At 35.2% G+C, this 27,348-nt stretch overlaps 16 protein-coding genes and 6 pseudogenes across 22 annotated transcripts, besides 2 other annotated features; 14 read left to right on the plus strand and 8 right to left on the minus strand.

Moving 5' to 3' along the window:
- Positions 1-1,009: 1,009 nt before the first annotated feature.
- On the plus strand, positions 1,010-3,169 carry TVAGG3_0665620 (protein ubiquitination; the record flags this gene model as incomplete). Its single annotated transcript, XM_001330151.1, has 1 exon — positions 1,010-3,169. The coding sequence occupies one exon, from the start codon at positions 1,010-1,012 to the stop codon at positions 3,167-3,169; it is 2,160 nt and encodes a 719-aa protein (XP_001330186.1).
- Positions 3,170-3,181: 12 nt separating this feature from the next.
- TVAGG3_0665630 (Ankyrin repeat family) lies at positions 3,182-3,763 on the plus strand (the record flags this gene model as incomplete). The annotated part of the gene is made up of 1 exon (XM_001330150.1): positions 3,182-3,763. One exon carries the CDS (start codon positions 3,182-3,184, stop codon positions 3,761-3,763), a length of 582 nt encoding a protein of 193 aa, XP_001330185.1.
- Positions 3,764-3,899: 136 nt separating this feature from the next.
- TVAGG3_0665640 (Ankyrin repeat family) lies at positions 3,900-4,187 on the plus strand (the record flags this gene model as incomplete). The annotated part of the gene is made up of 1 exon (XM_001330149.1): positions 3,900-4,187. One exon carries the CDS (start codon positions 3,900-3,902, stop codon positions 4,185-4,187), a length of 288 nt encoding a protein of 95 aa, XP_001330184.1.
- Positions 4,188-4,467: 280 nt separating this feature from the next.
- Positions 4,468-4,552: a mobile genetic element.
- Positions 4,553-5,137: 585 nt separating this feature from the next.
- Positions 5,138-27,348: part of a mobile genetic element that runs on past the window's edge.
- On the minus strand, positions 5,249-5,812 carry TVAGG3_0665670 (uncharacterized protein; the record flags this gene model as incomplete). The annotated part of the gene is made up of 1 exon (XM_001330148.2): positions 5,249-5,812. One exon carries the CDS (start codon positions 5,810-5,812, stop codon positions 5,249-5,251), a length of 564 nt encoding a protein of 187 aa, XP_001330183.2.
- On the plus strand, positions 7,173-8,488 carry TVAGG3_0665680 (annotated as a pseudogene). Its single transcript has one exon. A coding segment is annotated over exon 1 (1,316 nt).
- Positions 13,195-14,427, plus strand: TVAGG3_0665690 (annotated as a pseudogene). Its single transcript has one exon. A coding segment is annotated over exon 1 (1,233 nt).
- TVAGG3_0665700 (uncharacterized protein) lies at positions 14,428-14,778 on the plus strand (the record flags this gene model as incomplete). Its single annotated transcript, XM_051242157.1, has 1 exon — positions 14,428-14,778. A coding segment is annotated over one exon (351 nt), but the record flags the coding sequence as incomplete, so codon positions are not given.
- TVAGG3_0665710 (uncharacterized protein) lies at positions 14,828-15,247 on the plus strand (the record flags this gene model as incomplete). The annotated part of the gene is made up of 1 exon (XM_051242158.1): positions 14,828-15,247. The coding sequence occupies one exon, from the start codon at positions 14,828-14,830 to the stop codon at positions 15,245-15,247; it is 420 nt and encodes a 139-aa protein (XP_051088745.1).
- Positions 15,264-15,568, minus strand: TVAGG3_0665720 (annotated as a pseudogene). Its single transcript has one exon. A coding segment is annotated over exon 1 (305 nt).
- TVAGG3_0665730 (P-loop containing nucleoside triphosphate hydrolases family) lies at positions 15,762-16,066 on the plus strand (the record flags this gene model as incomplete). Its single annotated transcript, XM_051242159.1, has 1 exon — positions 15,762-16,066. A coding segment is annotated over one exon (305 nt), but the record flags the coding sequence as incomplete, so codon positions are not given.
- Positions 16,188-16,634, plus strand: TVAGG3_0665740 (protein of unknown function, DUF4106 family; the record flags this gene model as incomplete). Its single annotated transcript, XM_051242160.1, has 1 exon — positions 16,188-16,634. One exon carries the CDS (start codon positions 16,188-16,190, stop codon positions 16,632-16,634), a length of 447 nt encoding a protein of 148 aa, XP_051088747.1.
- Positions 16,962-17,690, minus strand: TVAGG3_0665750 (organellar and viral DNA polymerase type B; the record flags this gene model as incomplete). The annotated part of the gene is made up of 1 exon (XM_051242161.1): positions 16,962-17,690. One exon carries the CDS (start codon positions 17,688-17,690, stop codon positions 16,962-16,964), a length of 729 nt encoding a protein of 242 aa, XP_051088748.1.
- TVAGG3_0665760 (uncharacterized protein) lies at positions 18,477-18,677 on the plus strand (the record flags this gene model as incomplete). Its single annotated transcript, XM_051242162.1, has 1 exon — positions 18,477-18,677. One exon carries the CDS (start codon positions 18,477-18,479, stop codon positions 18,675-18,677), a length of 201 nt encoding a protein of 66 aa, XP_051088749.1.
- On the minus strand, positions 18,706-19,293 carry TVAGG3_0665770 (uncharacterized protein; the record flags this gene model as incomplete). Its single annotated transcript, XM_051242163.1, has 1 exon — positions 18,706-19,293. The coding sequence occupies one exon, from the start codon at positions 19,291-19,293 to the stop codon at positions 18,706-18,708; it is 588 nt and encodes a 195-aa protein (XP_051088750.1).
- On the plus strand, positions 19,566-19,955 carry TVAGG3_0665780 (uncharacterized protein; the record flags this gene model as incomplete). The annotated part of the gene is made up of 1 exon (XM_051242164.1): positions 19,566-19,955. The coding sequence occupies one exon, from the start codon at positions 19,566-19,568 to the stop codon at positions 19,953-19,955; it is 390 nt and encodes a 129-aa protein (XP_051088751.1).
- Positions 19,982-20,566, plus strand: TVAGG3_0665790 (uncharacterized protein; the record flags this gene model as incomplete). The annotated part of the gene is made up of 1 exon (XM_051242165.1): positions 19,982-20,566. One exon carries the CDS (start codon positions 19,982-19,984, stop codon positions 20,564-20,566), a length of 585 nt encoding a protein of 194 aa, XP_051088752.1.
- On the plus strand, positions 20,599-21,297 carry TVAGG3_0665800 (cytochrome B-C1 complex subunit 6, mitochondrial family; the record flags this gene model as incomplete). The annotated part of the gene is made up of 1 exon (XM_051242166.1): positions 20,599-21,297. The coding sequence occupies one exon, from the start codon at positions 20,599-20,601 to the stop codon at positions 21,295-21,297; it is 699 nt and encodes a 232-aa protein (XP_051088753.1).
- On the minus strand, positions 21,347-21,609 carry TVAGG3_0665810 (annotated as a pseudogene). Its single transcript has one exon. A coding segment is annotated over exon 1 (263 nt).
- Positions 21,755-22,132, minus strand: TVAGG3_0665820 (DNA/RNA polymerases family; the record flags this gene model as incomplete). Its single annotated transcript, XM_051242167.1, has 1 exon — positions 21,755-22,132. A coding segment is annotated over one exon (378 nt), but the record flags the coding sequence as incomplete, so codon positions are not given.
- Positions 22,141-23,886, minus strand: TVAGG3_0665830 (annotated as a pseudogene). Its single transcript has one exon. A coding segment is annotated over exon 1 (1,746 nt).
- Positions 24,703-25,104, minus strand: TVAGG3_0665840 (uncharacterized protein; the record flags this gene model as incomplete). Its single annotated transcript, XM_051242168.1, has 1 exon — positions 24,703-25,104. The coding sequence occupies one exon, from the start codon at positions 25,102-25,104 to the stop codon at positions 24,703-24,705; it is 402 nt and encodes a 133-aa protein (XP_051088755.1).
- Positions 25,204-26,074, plus strand: TVAGG3_0665850 (annotated as a pseudogene). Its single transcript has one exon. A coding segment is annotated over exon 1 (871 nt).

Below are 27,348 nucleotides of genomic sequence, written 5' to 3' on the forward strand. Positions count from 1 at the left end.
CAATCTTGTCGATTTATAAGACATGATTTTTTGATCGTTTACTTGTCTCCAATGCTAAGATGGCATGAAAGCATATGATATATCTACATGTGAAATCCCATCATCAATGCTAAAATTTTATAATATTTCGGAAGCTATTTGGGAACAAATTTTTCAAGGTAATTTTAATATTGTATCTCATGAAAATGATTATTTACCTTCCAATGGCAAGCAACTAATGATAACTCTCAACTTTTTCCGTAAATTCTTAACAAATTCAAAGTTTTTTGACTCTGAATCTAAATTCGTAAAATATGGATCTTCTGACGTTTATCTCTACAGCCTGTTCGAGAATCGTTATCATAATGGACATGATGTAATATCAATGATTACAAATAATGATGTAGATAAATTCAAATCATTCTTTCTGGAAAAAAAGAATTTTCAAATGGAATATGGCTTTTATTCACTTATAGATTGTGTTGTATTAAGCGAAAACATCGATATTTTCCGATTTTTGATACTGAATTGAGTGAAAGAAACTAATGATACATGTAAACTGGCAGTCATAACGGGAAATATTGAAATCATCAATATTTTACACGAATCAGGACATGATTTTGGAGATTATTTGGATACAGCAATAGAGTTTCATAGAAATGAAATTGCAGATTGGATATTATCAAATTACGAAACGAAAGAATTAGATCCAACTTTTTGTCTTGGTTCATTGAACATTAAAGCATTTTGCTATTGCATTTACAATAATATAGGAAACAATCTTGATTTGTTAATGAATATGGAATTATTTGATTTGGCGAAAATATCACTCCAAAACGGTAATTTAATTAATGATAGGGAATTTCAATCTATATTACAATCTGATGATTTCAAGACAATTGATTTTCTTGTTGAAAACAGTTATAGCATTAATAATTACCAACTCAGTAGCATTATAAGATTGGATTGTTATCAAACATTCGAAAAATTTTTCAACAATCACTTATTATATCAATTCAACCAAAATTATATGTTACTTGAAGCAATGAAACAAGGAAGTCAGAAGATATTTGAATTCCTATTTAAAAAAGGTGCAAAAATACATTTCCAAATGAATCAAAACACAATATTAAGATCAAAATTGGATATTTTTAAATTATATTGCTCAGCACTTGCAAAGTCCGATCTTGATAAATTTTTAATTGAAAAGATCAATGAAATCGAACCTCAAAAGGCGAAAATCTTATTAGAACTTGGTGCAAATGCAAATACAACCATGATTTGCAAAATGAATAAATCAAATAACACATATGAAGAATCATTATTAATACTTTCAATAAAGAGGAAATGCTTCGAATTAGTGGATTATCTTATTAATAACGGAGCCAACATTAACGACAAGATTAATAACAAAAAATCATTAATTATTTATGCTCTTGAATCTCAATCGTACAAAATTATTCAGTACTTGCTGGATCTTGGTGTGGATATCAATGGAAAAGATCAATTTGGAAAAGAATCTCTTCTGTATGCCTTGAATACAGGAACTGATGAAATAATGACGATGTTGATTCGTCATGGATTAGATATCAAAGGAATCCATGAAAACCAAGTATTAAGAGAAAAAATGATTACTCGTTTCAGCGAAAGTACTCTAGAAGTATTATTAGACAAGTATCCTGGATATTTCAATGAACCAAAACATGGGCATCCAATGCTGTATTATGCAGTTATAAATCATTCTTATGAGAAAGTCAGAGTTATTTTAGATCACGATTTCAAAATGAATAATCATTTATCAATATTTATTGATGCCTATAAGACAGGTGATATAGAAATTTTCATTTTACTCCTTCAAAGTTATAAAGAATTGGATTTCAAGAAGAAATCTGATGAAAACATTATAAATATGGCACTTAAATTACAATCTAATGAAACATTAGATATTTTAGTTGAAAAGGGATATTTGAATTGCATCAACATTGAACAATTATACACAAAATTTATGATAGAATTCAATAAGAATGAATATCTCAAACACTTCATTCATGTTCTAAAATCAAAAAATATCAATTTAGATTTCAAATCATCATCACCAATGTTAATTGCATGCAAATATCAAAGATATAAAGTACTAGAGCCATTAATTGATTCAAATTATTTCAAAGAAAAAGATTTATTTGAATCACTTCAATATTTATTTAAATGTAAATCTCAAGTTACAACAAAAATTGAAATAAAAATCATTCAAAATATTCCAAATGGAGATTTCTCAATTAATGGAATCCCCGCCTTGACATATGCTATTCAAATTGGCAAATTAAAAGTTGCAGAATTGCTTCTCGAAAAAGGTTGCATTATCAAAAGTGATAATATTAACACAAAAATGATCCAAACTGCATTATTCAGTTCAATTAAATTCAATTCCGTCGAATTAGCAAAGTATCTCATGTCATTCATGGATCAAGTTCCTATTGATCTTTTTGCAGAAGCAATAAATCAGAAATCATTTCCAATTGTTAAAGTTTTGCTTGATTCAGGAAAAATTAACAATATAAAGAATCGATCAATGCTTATAGAGAACATTATCAATGCTTTGAATGAACAAATGTATATCTATGGATATAGAAATATTAGTGAATTTTGGATAAAATTAATTGTTGAATTGATTGATAAAGAATTTGCATGCAAATATCAAACCATACTTAATTTTGCCATTAAAACAATGTCCAATGATATAATATCAGCATTAATTTCAAAGAGACAAATCTATCAAATAAATTTGAAAGAGCTTTATGAACAAGTCATGAAAGGAAATCAAAATAACTTTTATTTTGATAGCAGAGATAAATTCTTATATCAATTTAATGAAACTTTGATTGGTTTAGGTATTGATATGAATGAATTGTCAGCACTATCATTTGCATACGGAAACCCAGATTTAATGAAATTACTGCTTGACAATTCAAAATTTGATCAAGAATCAATACAGAGTTCAGTTATTAAATTATTAAATGATCACAATCCTAATGAATTTGTTCTTATGGAGCTTTTTGACAAATTGCAAAGCATGGATAATCTAGTGATCAATGGAATGCCATTACTAATATTTGTTATCCAAAAATTTTCAATCAAATTGACAAGATTTCTTATCTCAAAAGGTATTAATGTTATGACATGCTATCAATGAATCCCTGCTTTAATGAATATTTTATCAAAATATGATATTAAATATTATGAAGATCTGTTATCTTCTATTGATCTGAAACAAAGAAACAAGGATTTCACACCATTTAAAGTAGATTATAAGTATCCAATACAGAATACAATTAGATATTGTATTGCCAAAGATAACATTGATTTATTGGATTTCATCAATTACTATCTCAATGATAATACTGTTTTGGAAGAAGCAATCAAGCAAAAAAATAAAGAAATTTCTAAGAGATATGTTAGCGAATTCACAAAAAGTGATGCTGACAAAACATTATGCCTTAACCAAGCAGTATTATCAAACTTAATTGAGATATTTATAGAACTATTACAGACAGTTGATACAGTACCTTTTAATACATTGGTCCTTGCAATTAGACTTCGAAGAGTTGAGATGGTCAAAATAATCTCGCAACATAAGCATAATATAATTCCTGGAAATATATTACCATTTACTAATCCATTGTTATTCGAAATCATATATTACTACAATGAAGAAATTGTAGAAATATTGAAAAATGAAATCACAGATTTTAATATAAAAAGTAATACAGATAGTGTATTACAATGAATATGATTACAGTGATGATTTTGATGACTATGATTACTTTGAGATTAATTATGAATTAATAGAAAAGTCAATCGAGTTTCTGATGAAATCAGGATTTGATATAAATTGCCAAAATTGTAACGGTAGAACACCTCCCATGGAAGCACTTTATAATAAACACACATGCAAAGACTCTGAATTGATTAAAATTATTCTTAAATTTAATCCAGATCTGAATAAGACCGAACCAAACGGAAATTCTGCGATATCTTATGCATCTCACCATAACAATAAAGAAATTTATCAACTTCTTTTACAACTTGGAGCTAAACAAAACTCTTATCAATCTCATTGGACGTATAACTATTCAGATGGTGGCATGGATGCAACATCGGATGATGACGAACCTTACTACTATATTGATGATAGTGATGACTTCTTTTGATGAAGTAATTTTTTGTTGATTTTTTCTTTTAATTTTAAATTTTTTTTTTATCTTATAAAATTTGGATATATTGGATTATTGTTTTAATTTGTCAACAAAGTTTCTGCCATTCATTTAAACATTAAGAAAACAGTTAATTTGTTTGAAGGAAACCTCCTTCTCTCTCCACAATTTATTGAGAAAGATATATAAGATTAAACAATTTGAGTGACGGACATTTTATAAAAAAGTGACACATCCGTAAAAGTGACGGACTCGTAAAGTATTTTATTATACTTTAAAAGTTTCCCAACTATCTAGAAGGAATTGCTCTTTATGAGGTATATGTTCATACTGTGTACCTCATAAGGAGCAATTCCTCCCTTGAAAAGAGAAAACTTGCTAACAATGCGGAACAATTGCGAGCAGGTTTTCTCTTTTTTTTTTCTAAGAACATAAAGGCTGTGGGGCACTGATTTTATATTAGTACCCCCACAACCTTTAGTTTCTACTAGATCGCTGAGGATTTAGACAAAGCTTCTCAGTTTTCTAGTAGACAGAGAAGAATAACGGCAATTAGCAGAAGGTGCTTATTCTGCTGTTCGAAGTCGCAGTTATCCTTCGCTTATGTCGCTAAGATGGGTTGATTGGGAAATGATAACCATATTGTTTGATTTTTTTGTATATTGTCTCTTTATCAAAAATTTTATATATTGCGCTACATTAGTCTTATAATTTTTATAAGTTAAAAAAAAGGTATTTTGGTTAGAAAAAAATATTTCCTAGGGGTATTCTTTCTAAACTATTGCGCCTCCAAATAGATATATTCAAGGTAAACGCATTAATATAGAAATAGAACTTCATATCCATCCTTGCTGCATCATTCAAGAAGCGTTTAACTATCTTCAAGAGTTAGATATCTTCGATAAAAAATAATAACGCCGTTTTCAAAAGATAATACTACAACTAAAAAAAAAAAAAAAAAAAAAAAAAAAAAAAAAGGTAATGGGGCTTCCAGGGGCTGCGCCCCTTCTAGCCCCGAAGATGTTTAGTATAAAATGAGGTTTTTATTCGGAAAATTGTTAGTCTTCTGGTGTGAATTCGGAGGACTCTTCGTGTTTCTCTTCTTCGTGTTTCTCTTCTTCTTCCTCTTCCATTGCTTCTGGGAAGAAGTCTTCTTCTGGGTCGAAAACATTATATAATGTGTAATTGAATGACACATTATATCTTTGTTTGAGTTCGCTCTTGACAAAGAACTTAGTTCCAGGAATACAGAAGACTTCTGTGCGTTGGAAAAGCTGATGTCCTGGAACAAATTTGGCAATTAGAGACTTCTTTTTTCCGAATTGTTCAGGAGTTTCCATGACGACAGTAACAACATCTCCATCTGCGAGGTCTTGTTGTTGTTCGGAAAGGTAAAGAGCAATGATATAAATGGTTGCTGCGTTGAATTCGAGAAAGTCGAATTCAAATTGTGTTGTCGTATAGCATTCAAACCATTTTGTACAGTTGTCTCCGAACTCGTCAACGTATTCATCTTGGTCATATCCGTAACTAAAGACTTGGAATTCGGCAATTGTCTTGTCGAATGACCGTTGGATGTTACGAGGAAGATTTTGACGAACTTGGTATAAAGTTCTCAACATTATAAGCTTAGTAAATGTTGGAAAATACTGAACTAAGACATCGCTAAGCTCAATTGGACTTGGAATTGTCTTAGTAAGTTCAATTGAACTAGCAATTGCTTTGTTCAGAACTTCACAGAACTGAGTATTGTATATAGCGTCTGGTTGTGTGTTTTCTTCGGCGTCTTTGAGATATTTAGAGCAAATTTGTTGAAGAATTTCTCTTAATTCGCTGTTAGACTTTTTGGCGGTTATTCTAACAGCTGTGCCAGTTCTTGGAGGTTGTGGGCTTTGGCTTTGGTTAGCGGTTGAGAATTGTTAATGTTGGCTTCCATTAGACAAAAATAAACTGTTTTTTTCGGACTACTCATAGAAAAGTTTAAAATAAACCGTTTTCGTCAACGGTAACCCCCTCTATTTTTTTATTTTATTTAATAGTTACCGTTGGCAAACCGTTCCATCTCAAATATTGAATGAACTATAAACGTTTTTTGTTTTCTATATATACTTTTTTGTCCAACGGTAAAACTTTTTACACAACGGTTTTTGAGAGTCGTAGCCGTTGACTTTTTTGTAGAGCACTCAAAATAGTACAGCTTTGTCCGGACAAGTAAGGGTCTATCGTCGCTACAGGAAAAGTTACAGGCGTTCCAAGGAAGTATACTTTGAGAAGACTTTCCCCCTTATAGAATGAGATAGGACGGTTATTTTACAAAACTGACAACACTTTGACCGAGTAGTTTTTTGTGCTGAACAAAAAGTGTCATATAAACATCTGTCAAAAACCGCTTTTTAACTTCACTTAAAATGCCACGTAAGCTACGTAAGAATATACGTAAGAGGAAGAGAGCATTGAAACATCCAATAGTAAAACTGACACACAACAACAGTTGCAACAACAAATGCTGAATGACCCACTATGTTGCAACAAATGTCAAGCAATCCTATGCTTTTAAACCGAGTTCTTGGTGCACAGAGTGGAGGTTTAAGAGCGGCACTTTTAGCGAAAATGGCAGGCTATGGTGGAGCTGCAGACGGAACAGCCTATAACCCTCAAAGTCAAATGAATTTGAGTTCACTCAAAATCAAATAACAGATGTCAAAAAGTCAAACATAGACATACAGAAACAAATAAGTGAAAACGAAAAGAAACTAGAATATGACAGACACACAAAGAAACTCAATGAGTTAAACGTAGAGAAAAAGAAGAAAGAAGAACAACTGAAAGAACTAAGTACAGAGGAATATGCGAAAAAAAGTGTCAGAAAAAGCAACAGAAGTAGCAAAAATGGAACAAGATGTCATAAATTTGAAAAACCATACTACTCAATATAAAATACTGAAAGATGAAGAAATAAAACAAAAAGCCCTGAAGACATATATGGATAGCGATGAGTATAAAAAGAAGTTGAAGCAAATGTAAAGGCAGAAAACTTTTACAGTTGCAAAACCAAACCGTACAGTATGAAAACTTAGCACAAGAAAGTAAAAATAACGACGCGGCTATGCAAAAGGCAATGAAAAGCGCAGAATATATAAAAGCTAACAATGACTGGTTAGATGCCAAGCCAACGCTAAAGCAGCCCAACTCATAGGGTCAATAAGGACAAAAATACAAGCGGATGAAAGACAGTTCAAATGAAGCTTTAACAAATGCTGACTTTAAGAACGCCTTCGAAGCTCTTCATAGTAAGGTGAAACAAGTGAACGACTTCTCATCTGGAAAGAAACTGAAGTCTGAAGGTTTCGACAAAGAGTTAAAAGAGTAGCACAAAATATGACGAAAATAACAGATGCAGCAACGAGACAGGCAGTTCAAAGTGCCTATGACGCCGTTAGAGCAACTGTTGTGAAAAGTCAAGAAAAAGAGTTACAACAGACCAAAACAGACCTAGTAAATGCTTTCTTAAGAACGAAAAGTCAGGTAGGACATTACGCTGCAGATGGAACATATGTGCCAGCTGGTGGAACTTATATACCACCAAACCCTCCAAGAGAAGCACCTGCACCAGGACTACCTAGAACATTTACATCGTCACATGGACACAGACACAGGCATGCCCAAACCAACAAACAACAACAACAGTTCAAAACCCTGCACAACAACCACCTCCACAACCAACAGTTCAAAACACTGCACCACAACCAACAGTTCAAAACACTGCACCACAACCAACAGTTCAAAACACTGCACCACAACAACCACAAACAGAGCAAGGACATAAAAGAAGTAGAGAACAAGGAAACCAAGAATTCTTAAAAATGCTTAAGAAGAGTGTGGTTTCCCAGATACTGTTGACTTTAGTGACAGATATAAAGAAGCTATTGGAAAGTTCAAGGATGGAAATACTGACCCGAACCTATTTAGCTTTATGGCTCAGCACCAAAACGGATATAATCTCAAACCTGGAAAATACAAGCTCGCTAAGGGATATGATTTAATAGGCATATCATCCAAATGACATGGATGAATTTACTCCGAGATATTTGATGTCAGAGCTAAATGACAATTCAACTTTCGTCATGAAACGCGTAAAAAATAGAGACGGAACGAAAGAACAAAAGCTTATGAATGCGGATGACGTAGATAGGGAAATTGTTAAAAACGGTCTCGGAATATATGAAATGCCAGCAGATGAGGTACAAGAAACTCCACAGGAAGAAATAGTTCAGATACAACCAGACATGGAAGAAATAGTTCAGCAACAACAGCTAGAAGAGCCTGAAGGAAACGAACAAGTCACTCCTTTGGAAACTAACTTCACAGAACTAGATGAAGATTTGGAACAGCCGAAAAAATCTTGACCCCAACAAGAGCATGAGGTGAATATGGAATCTTTCCAAGAGTCTAAGAAAGATTCGGCTGACATAGTAGAAGAATATCGAAAAATGTTTTGCCGACATACAAAAGACTCCAACACCAGATGAAAATATTCAGCATAGAATGGAAGAACTGAAAAAAATGTACACAAATACAACAACCTTTTTTACTTACGAGCATTTAACGTTCAATCTTCGGATGAATCGGTGAAATAAAAGGTTAAATTTCAAGAAAACATATAGAAATGAAACATTGTTTAAAGTTCATTCAGAACCTAACCAAGATGGAAACAAACCTACTTTTGTTTCTGCAGACGATGGAACTACAATGAGATGGGGTCAAAAGCTAACCCGGATAGGTGGTTCATAAACTTACAACCTCAATTCCAAGAGTTGTAGACGCAATGGAAGTCAATGGTGAACCAGATATAGCTGGTATTTTAAGCGCGGCTTTAATGCCATTGAAAGATATGAACATGCAGATATTTTGGACCAGTATGAAATGAACATGGCTGATGGAAATAACACCTGACGTTCTAAAACATTTATCTCAAAGAACTACACAGAACCATAGAGATGGTATATTTGGTGAAGAGTTTAGAAAGAAAGTTAGGGAGAGCGAAGGAAGAGAACCTATTGTACATGACCTTGCAAACGAAAGTTTACAAAATGTCATAAAAACTTACTTGCAGACAATGAACCGAGAAGGATAATATTTAAGAAAACTCAAATGGACAGTACCAAATGAAATGTTTAGTATTGAAAAACATGTTCCTTGACAAAATAAAACCAACTACAGAAATAAACGACGCAAGACTGAAAGATTGGGTAGAAGCTTTCCCATTCACAAAAGATATAGTTGGTAACATGGAAAGAAAACCAGAATGGCTACAAAAACATATATTTGGAAACGAGCTTATTCCATATGGACAGGCACTGTTTGAAGAGCTTGAACCGGAAACTCAGGAAAGAGTCATACAAACAATACGCGAAGATCAAATACAAACTATGACAAACTCTTTCTAGGATATAGGTTACCTGAGATGGGCGACCAGAGCCAAAAGGCAAAAAGGACATGGGAAATTTGCAACATACTAGATGAACATAATGCAAAGATGCAACAACTTCAAGCAGAGGGCAATGAAGGAAAAAGAAGAGTTAAAAACTCAGTCAGGAAGAAAGTAAAGCTTGGTCACGTGGGTTCTATTATGACATATAAATCCAACTATTCTATATTTTTACTCATATGAAATGTACGCCGCTCAGAATATAACGCCAACAGTTTTGGATGCTATGAATGGAAATGTTTCCGAATGGTATAACGAATGCGACGCCATTAGAAGGTCAGAAATAGTTCCTGGAACTTACGAATATACAACTGCTGTTTCTTATGGAAACGTAGGAGTTTGGAGAAGGTTCTTCAACAACAGTAGATATTGCTTGCGACAGGTTTCATATTATTTCTATTGACAACTCATTCTTATACGTGGAACAAGACATTGAAATAAAACCTTCTGCCAAGTTGTCTGACAAGAAGGTTGCAATGGAATTTTCTATGTCGGATACCAATATGCTCCAGAAGTTTTCATGGGATATAAGATATATTCTAACTCTGACTTAGTTCAAACAGTAATGGGCAAACTATGAATGGTTCGCTTTGAGAAACTCAGTACAACCACAAGCTAGAGAACAAACAGACCAGTATGCAACTATTGAGAAATAGAAGACTTGACCCTAACGTTCCAGGAGTTTATGTTGACCTTTCTGGTTCAGATGGAAATGCTGCCACTAAAGTAAAACTGAAACTTAGAGTTCCTTTGTCATCTTTCCTCATCTTCAGGTTTTTAAGATACTTGCCAAACTGGGCAGGAAAAATTTCTATCGAACTTACTCCAAGCAAAATAACTTAGTCATTGCACCAACAAGACCCATTCACTCTTACAGACGTAAAGGGAACAAATAAAACGTCATTCGCCGAATTTTGCAAAGACAAAGTTGACTTAGACTTTGGTTTCTCAAACCTCAACACTGAAGTAAACTATTATTTCAATGCTGCTGGAGATGCTTGGGACCCAGTTAAGTTTACATGCGAAAAGTTTGAATGCAAGAGAATAGAAAGCAGACTTGCAGTCTATATGTTGGACCCAGATATTTCAAATGCTTTAGCTGCCAAATATATTGCAGTTCCACTTATGTTCCCTATACACCAAATATCTGTCAAAGACTTTGCAGGTGAAGTTGGAAACCAAAGTGCTGACCCAGGTGCAAGAACGGATATTGCTTTAACAACTGCAATGAAACATGCAGATACTATGTTTGTACTGTTCAGACGAACTATAAATGACTATTCTTGCTTCTACAACCCTGGTATTAATATCATATAAACATAGATGGCAAATTATCCAAGAGAAGAATATTCTACAGTTGAGGATATGAGGTCATACAACTTGACATTAGATGCTATGAACTTTAACAACAACTTCACAACAACCATTAACCCTGAAATGCAAAGTTCTATTATGCCATATGTGAAAGTATGGACTCATACAGGAGGTCAAAAAACTCAATATACAAATGGAGACCGTTCAAACTTTTGGCTTGGCATTCCATTTGCTGACTCAGAAGACTTTATGGGTGGTATTTCAACTGTTGGTACTGTACAAATACAATATACTGGTGACAGAGACGGTCCAGATGAATTGAAAGCAAAGAAGTTTACAAACCAATAGCACTTTTCACGGAAGATGCTCTTTTGAAGATTCGTCGATGAAACTGCTGGGGCTCCTCAGATTGGCATAACGACAGCTTCCATCGAGCAGATTTGGCAGCAGGTCAGTAAGTTGTTCTTGAACTGACTTCTCTCCGTCAAATATTGACAGTACGCCAGTTTTGACATAAAATTGTATTATAAACTTACCTTTAGAAATATCTGTAAGTTTTGAAGTTATATTTTTTGTCAACGTCAAGAACTTTCACCATTTCAGTTATACCAACTTTTTTTGCTTTATGGAAATATTTTGGTTCAGCAAATATTGCTATTCTATAACATTTACCATTGTTTGTATAAAGAACTATTCTGTCAATGTATTTGTATTGTTTGTGTGTGTAAACTTTGTTCTGCTTCAATTCGAAGAGATACTCAAATACGTCCATCTTTTTATTCTTAGTAAAATGTCATTTCCGAAAATAGAAAGCGTAAGTGTTTCAAAAGGTTTAATGGCGGTGGCAGATGTGAAGTTAAATTCACCAACTCAAACAAACAGTCAAAGTGTTGTTGTCAATGTCAAAGAAAGAGATGTTGAAGTGGGGAAACCATACGAAGAAAGATGGTATAACATAGTTCCTGTAAAAGAACAACCATACCTGAAGTTAGCAGAGACTTAAGTTCTGTTGCAGATATTCGAAACGACTACCAACAACTTAAAGACAAACTTAAAACTCAGGAGAAGATTTGTCAAGCTTTAGGTATAATGTTAAACTTGGTCGAACACAACTGTAAAAGTGAACTCATATGTCATTGCACCTCATGAAAGTTTTGAAAAGAACTATTGAAACTTTTGACAGAGGCAGACGATATAAACATCAAAGAAATAGAACCCGACATTGCTTGCTGTGGTGTTTCATACAATGTCATTGACAAGATATACGTTATGAAAGGAGGTGAAACGTTGAACTTAAAATATAGTTTCCCAGACGTCATAAAAATATTTGACGACCACAACATTTCATTAAAATTTAGTTGCTAAGTAAATGGCAGAAGACATAGTGGTTTATACTATTACGACTAAAACCCTGAGTCATATAATTCTATAACAACAAACTTACAAAGTCCTCAAGGACGGTATTGTAAACTAACTTTAAACACAATGACGACTAAAGCCTGTTTTGCTCCTTTGACACCAGAAGATTTTATTGTTGTGAATGGTAAAAATACTTCTTGAAGATACTTACTTCAGATATACACCAAACAGGTTTTGTTGACTTATTTAATACTTTAAGGACGGATGTAACATGTGCTGCAACTAGAGCAGGTTTCATTATGTTTGGATGTCCGACTGAGTTTACTATAAACGATATGAGCTATAATACAAAACTTATATCTGGTTTTTTACTACCAACAGTTTCCTATAACAGGAAAAGGTGTCATACAAGGTTTGTCTGTTCATTGACTTTAAGTACACCTATTATTATATATTGTTTTCAAACTTAGGTTCAAAGTGCATTCGAATGTCGACAGAAACTAACTATGACCAAAAGATACTCATGCGTATAAACAACACTTTCTCTGCTGGTTTGCCTATTTTCATTCGAATGCAGAGTTTTCAGCTTTAGTAAACTCAAACACTTTAGCAAACATAAACTTAACCTTAGTTGACGCAAACTTTGTTCCTGTAAAACTTTTATGTCCTATATTTGTCAATGACGGCAGAAAGTTTCGAATTGGAAGATGCAACTGGTGAAAGTATTGTACTACAAAAGAACAACTTCAACAACAAATAGCTCAAGAACAACAAATGGAACAAATGGAACAAATGCAACAACAAAGTCGAGAATAAAAAAATATTTTTTTTTATTTTTATAAAAAGTACAGAATAGACGTTTCAGATTTTTATGACTTCCAAGCGTTCAGAAATATGTGTCCATTTAGAGACTATAACAAAGCAGTCGAGAATTTGAAACGTTTAGTCATTTATGTCGACTCTGCCCCAGAATGTTATGTCATGAAAGAATGGGATGTTGTCTTTAACAAACCAAGAGCGACAATAGTTTCAGAACAAGAATGTAGACAGAAACTTAAGAAAATAAAAGTCGTACAAGTTGGCATGAAGATGTTAGATGCTTGGGATATCTTATTGTCAAAGTTAGAAGATTTTTCAGTTCGTGGTATAAAGTTCTATACACCTTCTCCAAACTTCTATTCTATCTTCACTGGATATAAATACGAACAAGTAGAATGGAAAGAAAATGTTATAGAAGCTTGGTTAGACCATGTCAAAGAAATTATATGCAATGGAAACGAAAAGGTTTATGAGTATATCTTATGTTGGTTTGCAAATCTTACAACATCCAAGTGCTAAAAATGAAACTGCTCTCATTATAATTGGAAAACAAGGAACTGGTAAGAACACATTCTTTACAGATATCTTATGCAAACTGTTAGAGGGCTATTCGAACCCGAATATGACAAACTTAGAAAACATCTGCGGTAAATTTAACTCTTCAATAGAGAATATGAAACTTATAGTATGTAACGAACTTCAAAGTATAGATACAACAAAAGTTTTGAACTCAGATGCTTTGAAGAGTCTTATAACAGACAAAGTTGGAGTTGTTGAAAGAAAGTATAAAGACCAAAGAGTTTGTGAAAATGTTGCAAACTTCATTATGGTTTCAAACAATACGTTCCGATGAAGTTAGAAAGTTCTGACAGAAGATATGTAGTTGTCAGAACGTCAGATTCTCATATGCAAGATACAGAATATTTTGACGACTTAGCAGAAACTTTGACACCTAACTTTTACAACCACTTGTTCTCATATTTCATGACATTAGATATTTCAAAGTTCAATCCAAGACAAATTCCATATACCGAAGAAAGACAAACATTGTTAGAAGCAAACAAGAGTGTTTATGAACTGTTTATAGATGAGACTAACTTTGAGTGTTTAGATGAAAGGTCATTGTACGACTCGTATAAACAATATTGTCAAGAGTATGGTTATATGACAGCGTCTAAACGAACATTCTTGGCAAATGTCAAAAGTCTTTTAGACATACAGAACGGCGTATATACAAAGAAAAATTTTTATGAGTAAATTTTAAAAAAAATATTTTTTTATTCTGAAGAAAAGATGACAGAAAAATTAACTTTTTACATAGCGCCAAACCCTTCTTGCCCACATCTTTTTAAGCCACAATATATAGAACTAAATAGAGAAAGCGAAATTCTACAAACAGAAGAAACATATAGAGACCTAGATAACGAAAATGGATATGCGCTATTCTGGTTAGGTTGTACTTATGAAATGTATGAAAAAAAGGCTTTATATGAAGAATATAGAAAATATTGTCATGAAAACGATATAAGACCAAGCTCTAGAGAAAAATTCTATGCTGGTATAAAACATCTTTTCAAAGTTCGGAATGGTGTATATAGAAAGAAATAATTTTTCTGAGTAAATTTAAAAAAAATATTTTTTTTATCCGATAGAAAAGATGACGAAATTCATCTCAGTAAACAAGTACATGACAGAAGTCAAAGAAGAACTAGACCCATTCACATATTTGAATGTTTACTTCTACCATTTTGAAAAGTCTTCATTTGACAAAGTTTGGAACATCGAACCAGTTAAGTTTGCTATTGTGACTAAAAATGGTGCGAAATTTGAAGACTTAGACATAGAAGGTTTGTTAGCAGTCAAAGAAAATTTTGACAGAAGGTTCTCAAACCTTAAAGAAGGCAAAGCATACAAACTTGTTATACCTTATGAACCAAAGAAAGCAGACGACTATGAATATTATGAGTCTAAGATAGTTGAAGTTCAAGGTAAATTGGGTAAAAAGATTTTAGAGTCTAAGCCAGTGTTTGCTCCTAAAGAGGAAGAGAACATTGACATTGACCCAGAAATGTTCTAAAAATAAAATTTTATTTTTACATGTCAAATTTCTTTTTCTCTGGCTCTGGCTCTGGCTCTGGCTCTTTCTTCTCTTCTTCTACTTTCTTTTCTTTCTTCTCTCTCTTCTTCTTCTTTTCTGGTGGAGTTATGTCAAATTTCTCAGAACCATATTTATGTAAAAGTTCTTTGTCCTTTAATAGCTCTTCTATTCTGTTTCCTATTTCATCTTCAAGAACAGCGCATGTGTCTTCTTTGCATTCTAAGAACTTTTGTTGGACTTCATCTCTCCAAGAGGCGTCATCTCTGTCAACAAGTCTGTCATTGACAAACTTAAAGACTTCTCTGCCTAATGTTTTATGGTTCTTGTCATATTCCCAGAAACAGAACTTTAGAACAAATTCACCTTTCTTGTTTACACTATGTAAGATTTTATGGTCGACAGATGTTTTGCTGTCAAAAAGTTTGTCTCGAATATAGATAGCGAAATCGCTCGACATTTTCAAAAAGATAAAAATTTTAATTTTTCTAAAAATATGTTAGAAAAAAAGTTTGCTGACATTGACAAGAAATTTGAGAATGTTTTGAAGAAGAACAAGAGGAAGTTAGAAAATGCTCAGATAAAGCCTATACATGACAAGTTCTTATTTGCTCAGAATGGTATAACAGGTCTAATCGCACCACCTGGGTCGGGTAAGACTTTCACTTATCTTAAAATGGCTGCACAACAACAAGAACTAGATGAGAAGAACCCATTCTATGAGTTAGTTGTTATTTGTAGTACTTCTGGTCAATTTGACCAAACCGTCAATTCGTTCAAAGATATTATAAAGAAGTCTAAGTTAGTATGTATAAAGGATACTGAGTTGTTAGATTGGATAAAGAAGTACCAAAGAAGAGTTTTGAAGTATAATGCTATAAATGAGTATGTCAATTCTAAGTTTAAAGACCCAAATGAGGAAATGCAGAGAATATTAGAGAAGAAACACTTCAGAAACAAACAGAAAGAGATTGAGTACCTTTCGAAGAAATTGCAATCTTACGATTGGAAGACTTACCCTCACAGATGTCTTCTTATCTTAGATGACTTTGCTTCTCATCCTTTGTTAAAGAACAGAGAACAAGACATGTGTCGAATTCTTAAGAAGCTCAGACACTTTAACATCTCAGTTGTCATTTGTGTACAGACAGCAAAGAGTTTAAGTAAGGATGTTAAAAGAATACTTACTGATATCATACTTTTCCCTGGATTGTCCGAAGACGATTTCATGGAACTTATGAAAGAGTCCATGGCAGGTAAGTTTGACAGACATGAACTATGGGAGAAGTACAAAGTCATACAAGACCCTCATACTTCTTTCAGAATTCATATCTACGCGAACAAAGTTCAAATTGTAAAAAGTCAATAAAAATAAATGGTTCATTTACTCTGCTTGTTTGAAGTTGTCAAAATACTCTGTTATTTTTCACGATTTTCATACGGAATTCAATAAAAATATATTTTAGGGTAGATGGGTATATCTAACCCGTTTTCTACCCTCATTTCTACCCCAGTTATTTTATAAACGTTTTACATGGTAAACGTTATTTTTTAAATTTTGTGAAAACTCAACGGTTTGACACAAGCCCTAAAATATATTTTACTCAGAATTTTACTCAGAATTCAATAAAAATAATGTTTAGGGTAGATGGGTATATCTAACCTGATATCTACCCTCTTTTCTACCCCAGTTATTTTATAAGCGTTTTACATGGTAAACATTGTGAATTCGTGAAATTCTAAACAATTTCGTAGCTTCTATTTCTTCTGTCAGTACATCGAATGTTTTAACAATGCCGAAGGTTTCTTTATACTTCTTCTTGACATCTGAAAGAAGGAAATCGTCAGCTGTTGGATAGTTTTTGTTTAGAAATGTCAACATGTCCATTTTATCTTCTGCTGGTTTCTCTGCCTCCCTCTTTAAGTCAGCATAGTCGTTTCGCATACGTTCTATCTCTTTGACGGAGTAGTTATATTTCCTCATTGCTGCTTTACATTTAGAACATTGCGGGTTCATTTTTGCGTTATATTCTGAAACCTTACCTGCTAGTATGACTAAGGCGTCAATTGCTCTCTTTAACTCAAAAGTTGCGGGTTTTATCTGTTCATTCCATATCTTACCTCTTCTATCTTTATCTCTTATCTGCCATACACATTTTGCAACTAACGAAACAAAGTTGTCGTAGGTCTTAAACTCCCCAGATTTGTATATGTCAGAGATGTTCTTATATACCATATCGCAATCTTTGTCCATGACTTTGTGGTTGCAATGAAATCCAAGAAACTCATAGTTAACCTTTCGTATGAACTTCTTTATTTCTACTGAGTCAGTTGCTTTGACTTCTATTTCATCGAATTCTGGAATAGTAAGCTTTTGTTGTTGGATTTCAGGCAATTTGGGTAAATGGTCAATAATATCCTGCATTTCATAAAGATACTGTTCATTTGTTTCATCTTTCGCACTACAGTCTAAATTACTTGTTAAAAGTTCCTGCTTTATCTTCTGGATTTCTGTTTCGAAAGTATATGAAGAAGGAATGAAGCTTTTCATCTCTACTAACATTGACGTAGGATTCATGACTAAAGAGTTTGGTGCTGTTGTTGCTAACATGTTCTTACAATAAAAATAAAAAAATATTTTTTTAAAAAAACCAACTTTATTTTTTATTTCGGGAAAACTCATGACAAATTCAAGAGGGTAGAAAAGAGGTTAGAAAAGAGGTTATATCTAACCTTCTACCCTAAAATATATTTTTGCCGAATTCATGAGTTTTGGTTGAAAGAATACGGTGGAGCCAAAAGTGGCTCGACCTCAAAACAAGCATTTTCTGTATAAAATTCATGAAAATTCAAGAGGGTAGAAAAGAGGTTAGAAAAGAGGTTAGATATACCCATCTACCCTAAATTATATTTTTGCTGAATTCAGCAACAAAATTCAAATTGTAAACGGTTTAATAGAAAAAGTGTTATTTTTTCATGTCCGAAGACTCGAAGGTGCAACACTTCCAAAATACCGACGAACTCAGAAGAGCAGCATGGCAGTATGTTCTTGACAACTTCTTTGAGTTCTCCAGGAACACCTTGGAAAATGCTGAAGAACTCCGACACAGAGAATTTGGAGAAATTGCACTCCAATACTACCTTGACAAACAAAGGGTAAACAAAGGGTAAAATAAGACTAAAAACTTAACGTTTAAAAAGTGACATTTTTATGAGCTCCGAGTCACCGAGAAAACTTGGTCAGATGTTAGCAGCTTACTTCCCCGAGGAGGATGGAAGCGTTACATACATCAGGTTCAAAAACAACGAACCTGGAATTGCGTACAAAATTCGCAATTACATGACCATGGAAGAGTACGAAAGGTTCCTACAAGAGAAACCAGCTCTAAACAACTCAGAAAAGAAAGAGTAAAAAGTTTAACTCGTAATTGTTTATTTTTTTACTTGTATGGGCAAGCTGCAAGAATGAAGTCGACTATCTCAGTCTTTGTCTTGACCAGTTGGACTGCTCTTGCGAGTACGTCTGTTTTGCGGTCTCCAGCTGGTGTCTGACCTTCGTAATTGCGCATGTTCTTGAGAGCTCCAACTGTAAATGGCTGTAGGATGAAGAGTCTCTCAGACTGCTTGAGGTAGTCTTCACGGTCACGAACCGAATCTGTGGTACGAGTCGAATCGGTCGATTTGAGGGAAGAGACTGAAAGCCTGTCGTCTTCCATAGGGGCTGTGGCATAATCTTTGCGTAAGCGGTTCAGACCTTCTTCGAACTCTTGGTCTCTCTTCGATTGAGATTGGAATTGGAATTGCTGGGGTGGAGCTTGCTGGAACATCCAAGGGTTGGGGAAGTAAGGCATAGGCTGAGGAGGAGGGTAGTTCGGGAAGCCTTGTGGTGGGTAGTAACATTGAGGTGGAAATTGGTAGTAAATCGGAGGTACTTGCTGGAACTGAGGTTGCTGAGGAGACTGTTGTGGTTCTGCAGCTTTCGGTTCTTCTGGTTGGGATATGGGCTCGGTTGGTGGGACGTCGGACATCTGTTTGTGGCTTAACCGTCGGAAGGAAAAACCTTTCCTGTCGGAAGGAAAAACCTTTCCTGTCGGAAGGAAAAACCTTTCCTGTCGGAAGGAAAAACCTTTCCTGTCGGAAGGAAAAACCTTTCCTGTCGGAAGGAAAAACTTTTTCTGAAGTTCGACCAAAAGTTCTCAATTTTCGAAAATTTGAATGGTTTACGGACGGACAACTGGAAGAGTTCTTCCTGTCGTCGGGAAATTTTTTTCCAGTTGTCGGGAAAATATTTTCCTGTCGGATGGAAGGACTCGGAATACCAGAAGGATTTGACGAGGCAATTTACCTTATAGAGATAAATGAAGTTGTTAAGCAGTACTTGCGCAGGGTAATGAAGCCCAAGGTCAAGTTCACCACTATTTCTGGAAGGTCTACACTTCAGCTCGAGACTTCGACTGGAATTCCAATTCAAATACCAGACGGGACAGCCTACGATGGCATAAAGGACGCCAAAAGAGAAGCTCTTGTTAAGTTCCTAAACAAACGTCCTTGGATAAAAATACCAAACAAGGAGAACCCCCTACCCCATATGAAATTGGCAATTCAGTCTCTCCTTCACTTCTCGGGTCAGCCGTTCTACATAACCTGTGAAGGCGACATCCAACCAGTTCAGTCAACCTTAACGTTTTGAGTAAAAACATTTTTTTCATTTTTTGAATGAAGCAAGTTAAATTCGTCCCACACCAATCTCAATGGACCGATGAAGAGTTTCAAGCCATGGTTGAAGGCGTTGAGAACGACATAGACGGCGAACTTGAAGGAGCTCAAACCACAATTGCAACCAAAATTGCACAAGTCAAGGAACAGATAGCTCCACTTAAAGCTACCAAAGCTACTCTTGACCTCATGGATACTTACCGTTTAGAAGTAAAGAGTGGAATAAGACAATTAAAATTAAAACTTCTAAACTACGAAGCTATACTCCAAAAGTTAGCAGAAATGAGAAGACTTTACCAGAGCTACTTACATGTAAGGGACTTACCTTCAAGCAGTCCGACCAAAGATGAATTTTCTGACATTGTCCCAATTTTGTCCGAAAGTCAGCTCAGATGTTTTGAACTGCTCCCAACATATCCAGAATATGAACGTTTGCCTGAACTCTTCCGCAATCTCAAAAAACGTTTTTTGGTTCTCATGTTCGAAACTTTTATCGGAAGAGACAACAAACGTTCAGAAGAAGAACAAGATATTATTTTAAACTTGTTGTATGACTTAACCGTCATAACAAGCTTTTTGAAGTAAAACCGTCATTCTCAAACCACTTCATTTTTTCGATGTCCGAACAAGCACCGAAGCCAAACTCAATGGCAGATGTCCTTTCAATGTTGCCAGACAAGCGCCCAGTTCAAATTCAAATTTTGAATTTGAAAGCTCATCTGACAAACACCGTTAAGACTCTCCAAAGTAGTCTTATGGAAGAGATGAAGGGACTTAAAGGTGAGTTCCTCATGAACCAAGCTTCCAATGAGAAAGTCCTGAATGATTTGACGGAAACCTTGCGCATTTACGCGAGAGAGAACCGAGACCTTGCCAGACTCATCTACCGTTTCTTCGAAGAGATAGACGCCATCTGGAAGGTACTCGGAAAGGACAGAACCTCCAACACCGTAATTCGTGAGTACCAAATTGAAGAAGGAATTGTCGAGGAAGAAGAGGAAGAAGAGGAAGAAGAGAAACACGAAGAAGAGAAACACGAAGAAAAGGAAGTTTGGGCAACTCTTGTTGCCGATGACACTTACGAAATTTCCCAACCCTACCCATACAAAATCCGCAACAAGGAGACAGGCAAGGTTCTTACCCCAGTCCTCAACAACTTGGGACACTTGAACCTTAACCTTCGGAATCGCGGTTCAATCTCCATGGGCAAGCTTGTCGCAATTCAATGGGTTCCAAATCCAGGCAAGAAGACGAAGGTCAGACACATTGACGGTGACAAGCTCAACAACCGTAAGGAGAACCTCGAGTGGTTCTAAGAGTAAAAAAATTTTATTTTAGGGGGAAACCCCGAGTAAATTTAGGTGTTTAGTTCATTAAGTGGGTTAAATTAAGGGTAATTTGGACAATTAGCTCCCGACCTCTGAATTGGACTCTTTCGTCATCCCAGTTGCGTAGGAGGTCGTCCCAGAGGAGTTGGTAGAATTGCCAATCCAAGGACGATTTGTCCTCCCAGGCATTGAGGATGTACTGCTCGTAGAGTTCATGACCTCTGCCTTGCACCAGACACCCTCTCCCTTGGAACGTAAGGCTTCTTCGAAGTGCTCGAATGCGATTGGCTGCGTGACCATCTGAAATGACACTTTTTGTCCGTTTGGTCAATGTTTGTGTCTCGTGCCATAGTCGACGAAAATACAAACAAACAGGTTATATATGAGTTTGAGACCAAGAATGGTGTAACTCGACCTGTCCGATTCAAATTCGAATAAAAATTTTTTATTTCATGCAATGTTTAACTATTTCACCATCTTCTTTAACACCCCAGTACTTCCTTTTCGATATTACATGAACTTCGGTGAAAATTTTGTCCAATTTGAATTGACCCATCTTTTCACCGACCATGCCCATTTCAATGAGTTTGTTATAGCCTTCTTCGTTCGTCATGAGTGCGTCAATGTTCTCATAGTAAACCTTCACTTTGGATTTGACTTCCGAGAAGAATTTGTTGTAGTTGTCAAGGACTGCCTTTGCGAACTGAGGGTAAGACCAATGTTCGACAATAGGTTTTAATGTGGTTACTAAGCCACTTTGACCTTGAGTGAATTCGTACTTCAAAACAAAAGGAGAAAACCTTTCAACAAAGTTGTCGACCTTCTCATAATGTTTACTCTTCATCTCTTGAGGTTTCTTTATGGAATATCCCCATGTCGAATTCATAAGCAATTTGAGTGTCATTGCAAGTTTGGGGTTTGAAGCTTTCCTAATATCATACAGTTGTTGTATGACTTTTCCAACTGTATAGTTCCTTCCTGGGAACTCACCGTCTTCGTTTGGAATTCCAGTCGGGATATATTGGACAAACCTCATGTATGCAGCGTTAAGGTCGACATAGTATATCTTTTCATATGAGTCGAACTTGTCGCAACCAATTGGTCCAGTTTGTGGAAATTCAAGTGAGTCTCTTATCTTCTGAGAAACTTCTCCTGTTATCTCATAAACATCGTCGAAGCAACCTGTTTCATATAAAACCTTCTGACCTAACTCAGATGCTCTCCAATACAATTTGACGTCAATTGGATGTCTCAATGGAAGTTTGTTTATAGCATCTTGAAGTTCTTGCAACCTCATTGGAAGTTCTTCTGGTTCAGGTTGGTATCCGAACAATCCAACTCCTTTTGGAATTGTGTACTTCTTTTGTACTAGAACTTTGTCTGGAACAACTTTTGGTCTTGCTAACAGTGAAAAGTTTGTTTCGTCTTTTGGTACAAAAGTTTCTGTCAGCTTGTCATCTGGAATTGGTTCCAACAAACCTTTCTCGAAAAGAATGTTTACAGCTCTGACAATGTTGCACTTGCCTTTTCCGAACAATGGGTTTGTAAGACTTTCGTTCAACATGAAGTGGTTGTGGACAATTACAATCTTCAACCATGGTAAGTCTTTGTCAACAACATAGTCGTCATGTGAAGAACCTTTAGCTGTAGGTATGTTGACTCGGATATTGACATTTGCCAACGGTGCAATTTTTGCCAATTGACCTCTGAGAATGTACCTTGTCTTCACACATGACTCAAGATACTTCATCTTCTCATCTGTAACAAGACCAGAGTTCCTGAGACATGTAAGAATACAAGGTTCATTGACAATTGTTTCAATTGAATTGTAAATTCCATACCTTGTCAAGTCAATGTCAGACTTATTTATGAACGGGAAGTATCCAGCATGTTGTCTGACTGCTTGAGGGTTAGGTTGGTACCATTCGAACTTCACTTGCAATTCCTTCAATTGCATTCAAAATGTCTGAGTCGGAGTCAACCATTTGTTCTCTCTTTGTAGTCTTGAAAGCGTCAAGAAGCATTGCAGCTGTTGTGACATTGCCATGCGCATAGTAATATGACCGTCCAAATCTGTTATGGTCAATCTGAGATTGTATCCTTTCTTATTTCCTCTTGAATGGCAGCAAGTACTCCCATGAAGCCTTCTTTGTTCTTTCCTTCGTCAAAGTTTACTGTAAAGGTTCGACCAGATGTAATTTGACTTCTAACTTCACGGTACTTTTCATATGCATATCTTGTTCTTTCCATGGGAGCATGTGCGTCTTCACCTTTTCCTTTTTTCCTTCTCAAAGGATGCAATTGTTCGTCATGTTTCCAGTAGAATCTGGCAAAGCCGTCGTGTCCTTCAACTTGAGGTTCACTAACATCGAAAGGCATGTCCATAAGACGTTCTTCTTCTAACCTCTCTAATCTGTTTGGATAATTTGCGCGTGCTGTTTCTAAGTCCATTTCATAGCGAAGACCAGCAATTTGTCATAGACTTTTATGGGTCTTCCCTTCCTATATTTAAAATTCTTCGAAACTTCCAACCATATCTTTCTAACTCTGCTTTTATTCTAGCAGATTTCTATCCATTCTATAGGGGGCATTTTTATAAAAATAAAAAAATATTTTTTTCTTTACTTTACATAACCGCCTGCTGCCATAAGTCTTTGACGCCAACCCATACCAGCTAATGAAGGTTGACTTGGTTTAGTTTGGAAACTAACTTTGGTTTTGGTTTTTCTTCAGTTTGGTTCTTCTTCTATCGGTTTTTCGTCACTTTTCGGTTCCTCTGACTTTACCTCACTTGCAGGTATGTTGTGTCGTCAACATCTTCATAAATATCATATGCCATTTGTTTTTGTTTTCCTTTCAACTTTTTGTGTTTGTTGTAAAGTTTAGAATATTTCGACTCTAAGTCAATGAGATGTTCTATAATGAACTGTTGGTCAGTGAAGTAAACTTTTCCATCTGTTGTCTCGAAAGCTCCTTCAGACTTCAATATTTTATTTGTGAGAGTCTGTTTCTTTTTTGAGATACTAGCCGTTCCATTTCTATGAAAAGTGACTTTATAGTTAGGGTTTGTATTTCCAGACCTGGCACTTTCTATTATTGAATTTTTCTCTTCATCTGTAAGTTCTTTGACAGGTTTTGACAATGGTTCTGAACTTTTTGTTTGTGGTGTCAAATCTACCGTTTCAACTTCTTCGGTCATTTCATCTCAGTAAAAAATTTTAGTTTGGTTTGTTTTCAACTGGTTGTTTTAGGTTTTTTAAGTCGGTCTAAAACTTCCTGAGGTATAGGAAGAACTTGACAAACACGTGGTTGTGTAACTGCTGGAAGCCGACAAATCCATCTTGAACCCATTTGTCTCAATGCTGTATTGTTCATTTCATCTCAGTAAAAAATTTACATTCCCCACGTTTGAGGCGGTTGAGGTTGGTTATTGTTTACCCATTGTTGTGCATGGTTATATCCTCTGTTAAAGAATCTTTCACCTTGGTCCATATAGTGTCCTGCTTGGTTATAGTAGTCATTTGCTTTGTTATAGTAGTTTCCTGCTTGTCTTCCTACATTGTCCATCCATCCTTGAACTTTTCCTCTTGTTTCAGGATTTGGAATAAGATTTGCTGCATCTCGTGCTACATCCCAACCTTTCTGTACAGTTTGTATAATAGGTTGTGCTTTCTCTTTAAGTATACCTAATGTACTCAAAATCTTCCTTCCAACTCCAAATACACCTCTGGCTATTGTTCCCACTGCGGGCAAAAATCTGGATGCAACTCCTGCTAATGCGCCAAATAAACCCATTTCTTATAGGGTAAAAAATGACGAATCCAAACAAGGACCCCTATGTTTCTAAGGCAACAAAGAAAGCACTCATGATAAAAATCTTTAGTTCAACACCAAATGCTTGGTTTATGGATATCTTGGAAAACATTCCGAGGTATAGAGAAGATGGACCACCATACTGGCTAATATTTGTCGGTCAAAACACAAGATACTGTGAAGCCATACCATTACAGTCCAAAAATATTTTAGATCTGCAGCTTTGACAATATTCGTTGACAAATACCATCCAACAAAACTGACATCTGACTGTGAAAGTTCTTTCAAATCAGACGATATTAAAAACTATCTGCGTTCAAAAAATGTAAACCAATATTTCATTGTCGACCAAAACCATTCTGCTCTTGGTGTCATTGACAGTTGTATAAAAATCTTAAGAGACTTAAACAACCACAAGGTGGTGAGGTAGATGAAATGTCATATGACGACAAATATAGACATTCTCCATGGCAAAGATGAGACAAGTTTTAAATATTTACAATAGCCGTAAACAAAAAGGTTTGGGAAACCACTCCCCCGAAGAAATGAAAAACAACCCCGACTTAGAGAAAGACTATATATTTAATAGTTTAGTAAAAGAGACAAACAAGAAAGAATGCCAGGCTTCAAACTTAAGAAAGGTGACAAAGTAAAAATAGAAATACCTAAACGCGACCCATATGAAAATACTATTGACTATGACAACAATGGGAACTCGACAGGTACTCACCTTCGTGTTCGTAAAAATAGAAGAAAGTATACAAGAGAATATTATGAAGTTTTAGGCAAACATGGCAAAATGTACAGACTGCAAGCAGAAGATAAAACTACTATTGTCAGACCTCGTTTCAAACTTGTCAAAGTTCAAGGTGGTATACTTTCAAAGACAGTTCCTAACAAATATAAGACAACTCCTGACGAATATGCTAAAGAAGTTGAAAATGACGACTAAGCAATTCTATACCATGCGTAAACTGTCATGTAAGGTGGCATGTAGTCTTTACTTTGTCCCGTTGTTTGCGTATATCCTGAAACGCGATGTGTATGGTTTCCATCTCCCTGAGTGTCACTCCAGTAACAATTTATAGCAAACTTAACGTGTCTTTAACATCATATCCTTTACCTTTTGTCATTCCTGACCAATCCCAATATCTATGCTTATGCCAACCTGCTTGAGATGTACTTAAATCTATGTAGTGACTGTGTGCAGGTAAATTTTCACCTGAAATCGTTTTACTTCCACCTGTTTCCTTTGAAGAGTTTGCACAATACAAAAACCTGTCGACTATTTGAGTCCAAGTTCCAAAACCAAGTACTACTTCTGGTCTGGTAGAGTTCATTGACGTATAAATAGACCTATAGGATATACTGTTTGAAGTATTTCTGTCTTTAATGTTTGAAGCTCTGTTTTGTCTGCTTTTTTTATATAACTTTTCTTCAAGTTCATTTACGTCAGAGATGCTATGTCTATGATATTTTTGTGGGTATGTTCCTTCTGTCCATGCTGAAAATACGTTCTTTTGTTGCATCTACATATCCTTTTATCCATGTCGAGTCTGCTTTTGTATTCCTTAACTCTGTAACACCTTTCTCAAGCTCTTTCAACTGTTGTCCATCTTCCATTAAACCTCTGGTATGACTTGAAACCGTTTGTGTCAACATATCTACAGTTTCTTTGTCGGCTTTAAGGTCTAAACACCATGAAACCCATCCTGTATCGGCTTTAGTTTTTAAATCTTTGAAGTCCGTTCATGGTACCATTCAACCCTTTCTTTAATTTCATTGTCTTTTCTCATCCACATATTCCTTATCTGCCTTCTTATCTAATGCACTAGCCACACATGCTAACTCATCGTTAACATATGTTTTATCTGCTTTCTTTTCAACATCCTCTTTCGTTGCATATGTTGCATCTGCTCTGTCATGTTCTTCTTGAACTTTTTCAATGACATACTCTTTGTCAGCTTTGTTGTCAACATCTGCTTTCAAAAGAAGTTCTTATAGGCTTCTCGTTTAAAGTTCCTTTTGTTGGATTTACACAGACAGTATGGTTCTTACTGTCTTGAAACAGAAACTCATCTGTCATTGGGTTTATCGTCAGTTTTAAGTTTCCTTCTTTCAATGACTCAGATATCTTAGAATAGTTTGAAAAGTTTGTTGTGTTCTTATTTAGAGCTTGCAAAATGAGTTGTCGGTTGTGTTGTATTTCTCTCATAGACGCTGTTT

This window comes from Trichomonas vaginalis, chromosome III (genome assembly GCF_026262505.1).
Source record: "Trichomonas vaginalis G3 chromosome III, whole genome shotgun sequence".
In the NCBI taxonomy this organism is placed as follows: Eukaryota; Parabasalia; order Trichomonadida; family Trichomonadidae; genus Trichomonas; species Trichomonas vaginalis.